Raw genomic sequence first — 7,528 nt, 5'->3', positions numbered from 1 at the left:
GATAGATAGATAGATAGATAGATAGATAGATAGATAGATAGATAGATAGATAGATAGATAGATAGATAGATAGATAGATAGATAGATAGATAGATAGATAGATAGATAGATAGATAGGTGGATTTTTTTCTCTCCATGAATCATATAGTGAAAGTGTGAAAAGTGAAAGTGATGTGACATGTGGCCAAGTATGGTGACCCATACTCGGAATTAGTGCTCTGCATTTACCCATCCAAAGTGCGCACACACACAGCAGTGAACATACACACACCGTGAACACACACCCGGAGCAGTGGGCAGCCATTTATGCTGCGGCGCCCGGGGAGCAGTTGGGGGTTCGGTGCCTTGCTCAAGGGCACCTCAGTCATGGTATTGAAGGTGGGAGAGAGCGCTGTACATTCACTCCCCCCACCTACAATCCCTGCCGATTCGAGACTCGAACCCACACCCTTTGGGTTATGAATCCGACTCTAACCATTAGGCCACGACTTCCCCTGTAGACTATGACCATTTAAGACTGGCTATACAAAGCCAACACTAGCATCTCATATCTTGGTGTTTTATATTGATGCGTCATACCTTAATCGTCCATCCATGTGGGCCACTGATCCTGGTGACAGCGTGTGAATGTAGATTCCCGGGCAGTCGCCAGCAGAAGGTACACAGCACAAGCCAATACCTAAACCTACACCAAACTCTGAGCAAAAGCAGAAAAGACACATTTAGAAATACTCACATTTTTACTAAATCCTCTCAGATGTTTGTAGGCATCATAATTTATTACAATAACATACGATTTTAGCAGGGCTGTAACCACCAAGTAATTACAAATGGCCAAACTGTCCCCTCCCCCGTAGACTATGACCATTTAAGACTGGCTATACAAAGCCAACACTAGCATCTCATATCTTGGTGTTTTATATTGATGCGTCATACCTTAATCGTCCATCCATGTGGGCCACTGATCCTGGTGACAGCGTGTGAATGTAGATTCCCGGGCAGTCGCCAGCAGAAGGTACACAGCACAAGCCAATACCTAAACCTACACCAAACTCTGAGCAAAAGCAGAAAAGACACATTTAGAAATACTCACATTTTTACTAAATCCTCTCAGATGTTTGTAGGCATCATAATTTATTACAATAACATACGATTTTAGCAGGGCTGTAACCACCAAGTAATTACAAATGGCCAAACTGTCCCCTCCAATATTTAATATTAAACCAGTTTCAATAAAGACCATTACCAATGGGGACTGGTCTTTATTTATGTTTTATGCCCCAAAACATGTTAGACATGCTTAAGATCTTGAATTTTAGAGATGGCATTTGAAAGCCGTATATTAGCTATTCTTGAAACAAAGCTATTGCACAGCAATACAAGGGACTATTTTTATACAGCTTTTATGATGTTTTTTCTCCTTTCGAAGTTTAACAATGCAATTCACAAATGTTTTGTTTTTACTTCAAAACTACATCTCCCTTTTTTCCTTTCTAGGAGAGAAAATCAAACAACGTGATGACAGAACTTTCATTACTGGGTGAACTATCGCTTTAAGACCACATTCAAGTGAAGATGAGACCATGTCCTTACTGTCAGGTAAGTATTTTTAGTAGCTCAAGGATTTGTGTTTGAATTTGTGCTGTCGTGCAGCTACACAAATAAGGCTCTGAAGACGTTTATGTGCAAGACTCAGAATGAAAGCGTTTGATTGATGTGTGGCACTTCAGCAACAGCTGGCTGGAGTACATCACAGTGTTTATAACACTCAAGACAGTGTTCAGTTTTCATAGGGTGTGTTGTACGTATGTTTCGGAGCCTTCTGCATTAACCCAGTCTAACCAACAATTGCAATGCAGTTTTTTAAACCAATCAGAAATGTGTAAATTCAAACATGTATGATTTTCTTTCTACTGTGGAACACAAAACAAGCAACTCTGAAGCAATTCTAGTCATTTTTACTGTGCAATTATAGGCACGGAAGTCTTAAAGCTTCAAAAAGCACGATAAATCATCATTACAATGTCATAAAACTAGTCCATACAACTTTTGCATTATATATAACCAGTGTTGGGGAAAGTTACTTTTAAAAGTAATGCATTACAATATTGCGTTACTCCCTAAAAAAAGTAACTAATTACGTTAGTTACTTTTTATGGAATGTAATGCGTTATATTACTTTTGCGTTATTTATATTTTTAAATATAAGCAGGGCTTGATTGTTTTTAATATAAGAAGTTCTATTTATAGCAAATATAAAAGCCCTTTCACACCAAAAAGTGTAATGAATAAACCTCAGGCTGAAGCAAAAGTACACTTAACAAAATTATAAACGCAACACTTTTGTTTTTGCCCCCATTTTTCATGAGCTGAACTCAAAGATCTAAGACTTTTTCTATGTACACAAAAGGTCTATTTCTCGCAAATATTGTTCACAAATCTGTCTAAATCTGTGTTAGTGAGCACTTCTCCTTTGCCGAGATAATCCATCCACCTCACAGGTGTGGCATATCAAGATGCTGATTAGACAGCATGATTATTGCACAGGTGTGCCTTAGGCTGGCCACAATAAAAGACCACTCTAACATGTGCAGTTTTCCTTTCACACAGTATAATGCCACAGATGTTGTTTTGAGCAATTGGCATGCTGACTGCAGGAATGTCCACCAGAGCTGATACCCGTGAATTGAATGTTCATTTCTCTACCATAAGCCGTCTCCAAAGGCATTTCAGAGAATTTGGCAGTACATCCAACCGGCCTCACAACCATATTTGAGAGAAATAGGCCTTTTGTGTACATAGAAAAAGTTTTAGAGTTCAGCTCATGAAAAATGGGGGCAAAAGCCAAAGTGTTGCGTTTATAATTTTGTTCAGTGTAAATTCACGTCTGTACAGTAGAACGTACAGGAGAAGAAACACTCTTCAGCAATAAAAAAACAAAGGACAGTTGTTAGTTTCTCTAAAGTCATTTTTGCCTATTAGTATGGTTGAACTGGATCATCAAAGGTCAGCAGCAAAGACATTGGTTAATAAAATGGGATTAGATACATTTGTGTTATTTAACATATTTAATTATTGCAGGTTTGCGTCATATTCTGAGTTTGCAGTTCACTGTTTTTGAAAAAGTAACTCATATACAGTATGTTCTTGTAAATTAAAAAAGTAATACGTTACTTTACTAGTTACTTGAAAAAAGTAATCTGATTACGTAACTCGCATTACTTGTAATGAGTTACCCCCAACACTGTATATAACTCTTCTGAAGTCATGCAGTAGCTCGGCATGAGAATTTTCAATTGCACTGAATTTAAATCTTATTCATTTTCATAGCCTTGCAGTATATGTGATGATTAAAACTTTGATTACTGAGATTTGGATGCTCACCCTTCTGTAGCGTGATCTCCATCATGACTCTGTCCTGGGCTTTTGCGGGGTTATTGAGGCAGTTATAGTCTCCCAGATCAGCACTGACTCGACTGATACCAGTGTTGGAGCTCAGAGATCTGGATCGGCATAACTGAGACACCTGGCCATGGCTGCCCGGCACGGCCCCCACCCGCAGACTGGTCCTCACCACCAGCGTTAACAAACCCTTCTTCACTTGCTTCAGAAAGACAAACACAGTTTATTGCTGGTAAAACCGGATGGATTAATGATAGATCAACATATTGTCTAAGTGGATTAATCAGTATTATATTACTATTCGTGTTAAATTTAATGTTCAAAACTGTTCGCTATGGTTGCTTTATAAAAATTACACTGTATTGTTACTGTATTTTTTTCAGATTTTTTTGCACATTAAAACCTTAATTTATATATTCATATATAAATAATACATATTATATAGAATATATATATATATATATACACACAATTATATTTTAATTAAAATGTTATATTTAAATTTTGCGATAAAATATTTTTTTTATTTTATAATACAAATTAAATTGTAGAACTTAAACTTAAAATGTAATGATTTTTTATTTTATATTTTAATATTTATATTAAATTTACAGCAAAAATAAGCATATTGGGTGGTGTATGCCATTACCATGATATCATATATAATTTTGTCCATACCAATGTTGCTTTTGAAAAACCAAAAATATATAAAAAAATTTAAATATATAGCTGAAATAAAATATAAATGTTAAATGAAAAAATAAATAAATAAATAAAATAAATATATATATATATATAATTTAAAAAATACATTTAAGGTTAAATATATTTATACCTTAATTTTTATATGAAAATTATATCAGCTGTCAGCCCTTAAAACATCCCATCAGTCTACCAATATGCATATGTTTTTTTGCCAATTCAACTTTAAAATATGAAGCCATCCAGGTGAGGTTACTCACTTTAAACTTGTGTAAGGCATCTTCATGGGTCAGGCCGTGCAGAGATTCCCCATTCAATTCCAGTATCTCGTCTCCTGTAAACCAGAAACACTAATATAGTTTTCTATCCATTTCTTGGTAATGCAGCTCTGAGTGTTGATGGGAAAGCTTCATTTTAAAGTAAGTGTCTGGACAGATCTGGATAGATATACTCATGCATTACCAATTACAGTGTGATATTTAACTTAATGAGTCCACCTTCCTGTAGTCTTCCATCAGCGGCCGCTGCGCCTCCAGGAAAGATGGTCTTCACGTAAATCCCCATTGGGCCATACATGCTGTCTCTTCCTCCTACTATACTGAATCCCAGACCCTGGAATACCGGGAACAGCCGTTTATATATAAAAAATTCAATGCATCATTTTTTTGTGTTGCATATACTGTATGTGTTACCTTTCCATGGCCCTTCATGAGGACGATGTTGGAGATGATGAAGGCCTGTACGCTACTGCAGGAGGGGACCAAGTGTGCTGAACTTAGAGAGCGAGACGGTCTAACCACAGCCTGCAGAGACCAAAAAGAGCACAAATAATGTCAAAGGCCTATGTTCAGGGCCAAAAAGGACAGTAAGAGATGTTTTCATTTCATGCAATTCTGCTACACAGAGCAGAAGTGGTCATAGTGTATTTGAGTTATATGTGCCATTCCCATGACATTCATTAAAAACAGCCACTTTGCTGATGTGGAGAGGGAAAGCTCTTTGTAGAGAGCACTTCTAGAGAAGAAGAGATGCTTTGAGCACTTACTGCAACAGCCATTTATTTGATTACTAGTATAATGATGACCTTATCAAATAAAGTGCAACAGCTGAAAGGCCAGGCATTCACCATTCACTGCCGTTCTCTCATCTAGAACTGTTCAGTCCTGAACTAAACAGCTGCACCATTGATTTATTTCAGTGTAAACACCCACTACTTATTCACTAACCTTACGCAATCCAGTATAACCAGGCACTTTGCTATAATTAAACTCATTGTCATTCTTTTCACAGTAAAGTCTTCCACAACTTTACACTTACACATTCGGCCTGCAAGATGAGGGATAGTGGTAGACAAATGTGACCCTGGAGCACAAATCCAGTCTTAAGTCTCTGGGGTATATTTGTAGCAATAGCTAACAATACATTGTATGGGCCAAAATTATAGATTTTTCTTTTATGCCAAAAATCATTAGGATATTGAGTAAAGATCATGTTCCATGAACATATTTTGTAAATTTCCTACTGTAAATATGTCAAAACTTAATTTTTGATAAGTAATATGCATTGCTAAGAACTTCATTTGGACAACTTTAAAGGCGATTTTTTTCGATATTTAGATTTTTTGCACCCTCATTTTCCAGATTTTCAAATAGTTGTATCTCGGCCAAATATTGTCCTAACAAACCATACATCAATGGATAGCTTATTTATTCAGCTTTCAGATGATGTATACATCTCAATTTCAGAAAATCGACCCTTATGACTGGTTTTGTGGTCCAGGGTCACAAATAGTGATCAGCACGTTGAGCTTGTTTGTACAATTAATTGATTTGCATCACTTGATGTATACTGTGCAATAAAAATGTTGAGATTTTTCTACATCTGGTATATATGACACAATTTAAAAAACATATTTATAATTAAAATTGTATAATTGCGCATTTCATTTTATAATTAAAAACTAATAATTTAATCATTTAAAATGTAAAAAACTAAATTTTTTACATAAAATGCAATTATTTTTAATTTTATACTTACAGCAATATACAGTGTGTATATATATATACAGTGGGGAAAAAAAGTATTTAGTCAGCCACCAATTGTGCAAGTTCTCCCACTTAAAAAGATGAGAGAGGCCTGTAATTTTCATCATAGGTATAACTCAACTATGAGAGACAAAATTAGAAAAAAAAATCCAGAAAATCACATTGTAGGATTTTTAAAGAATTTATTTGCAAATTATGGTGGAAAATAAGTATTTGGTCAATAACAAAATTTCATCTCAATACTTTGTTATATACCCTTTGTTGGCAATGACAGAGGTCAAACGTCTTCTGTAAGTCTTAATTACTTATGCCGTGATATATAATTCTGACCATACAAGTATTGTTACTGTTTACTAAACCTAAAATTATTACTTTTTAAATGCATTAACTGACATAAAGATGAAATAAAATGAAATGTAAATATGGAAATGTTCCTTTCGCAAAAAACATAAGTTAAATAACGCTGCCTTTGGAGATAAAATACGTTTGAGCTGAAGTACTAAAGTTACTATAACTAAAACTGAAAAAGGCTAATAAAAATGACAAAAACATCAAATTACTAAAACTTAAATTCTAAATTAAAATGAAAACTAAAAAAATATGTATATATATATAGAAAGCTAATTTAGAATATTAATAAATACTGTAATAATAGCTATATAAATAATACTAAAATAACACTGGACCATACTGTAACACCCCTGTGGACTGTTTGTTGTGGTTTCTTCCCCTTGTGTTGGTTTAGCCTGTCTAATTATTAGTTAATCACCTCATTGTGCTCACCTGTCTGTCCCTCGTTAACTGCCCTATATCTGTTCCCGTCTCTTGTGTTCTAGTTGGTCGGTTATTGTGAATGTTACCCCGAGTGTGTGTCTGTCTCTGCCTTGTTGTTGCTACATTAAATATACTTATTTTGAATCCTTGTCGTCCTCGTCATCCTGCCTGCCTCCACACACCTGGTCCGTGACAGAATAACCGACTCTCACGTAAAGTATAGCAGCGTCTTTCTCCTCGTTTGTTTTTCCATTTTTTTTGTCAGTTTTTATTTTTTGTATAATGGATTACCCCGCCTTCCAAATCCTCCTGCTGGAGCAGGGGGAACGCTCTCTTGAGGACCACACCAATGACTTTCTGTCCCTGGCTCACCTCACGCACTACCCGGACAACTGCCTCTGCACGTTCTACCAGGTTGGACTTAACGCCACCACACGAGCGCAGTTGCCTGGGGAAGGTCCTCAAGAGAGCTTCACCACCTTCGTCGAGTGGGTGCTGGTGTCCTGCAAGTCCCAGCTAACCGTGGGCATCGCTGACGACGACACCAGCCCCGCTCAGGACCCTGAGCCCAGCCCACCATCTCCCCGCGGTACGGAGCATAAACC

General features: G+C 36.4%; 1 protein-coding gene across 1 annotated transcript in view; it reads right to left on the bottom strand.

The window, feature by feature from the left end:
* Positions 1 to 7,528, bottom strand: part of LOC107591304 (pro-interleukin-16-like) — a 44,884-nt gene that overhangs the window by 13,580 nt on the left and 23,776 nt on the right. The window contains exons 8-14 of the mRNA XM_016280428.1: positions 4,797 to 4,907; positions 4,602 to 4,716; positions 4,365 to 4,438; positions 3,385 to 3,604; positions 937 to 1,054; positions 795 to 807; positions 580 to 695 (exon numbers count right to left, since the gene is read on the bottom strand). Coding sequence (XP_016135914.1) covers positions 580 to 695; positions 795 to 807; positions 937 to 1,054; positions 3,385 to 3,604; positions 4,365 to 4,438; positions 4,602 to 4,716; positions 4,797 to 4,907 — 767 coding nt within the window. The remainder of the gene's footprint in view (positions 1 to 579; positions 696 to 794; positions 808 to 936; positions 1,055 to 3,384; positions 3,605 to 4,364; positions 4,439 to 4,601; positions 4,717 to 4,796; positions 4,908 to 7,528) is intronic.

The sequence above is a fragment of the Sinocyclocheilus grahami genome, unplaced genomic scaffold (genome assembly GCF_001515645.1).
Source record: "Sinocyclocheilus grahami isolate Dianchi unplaced genomic scaffold, SAMN03320097.WGS_v1.1 scaffold140.1, whole genome shotgun sequence".
NCBI classification, from domain to species: domain Eukaryota; kingdom Metazoa; phylum Chordata; class Actinopteri; order Cypriniformes; family Cyprinidae; genus Sinocyclocheilus; species Sinocyclocheilus grahami.
Note: the sequence above shows the minus strand (reverse complement) of the source record. Positions and strands in the feature narration are given on the sequence as shown.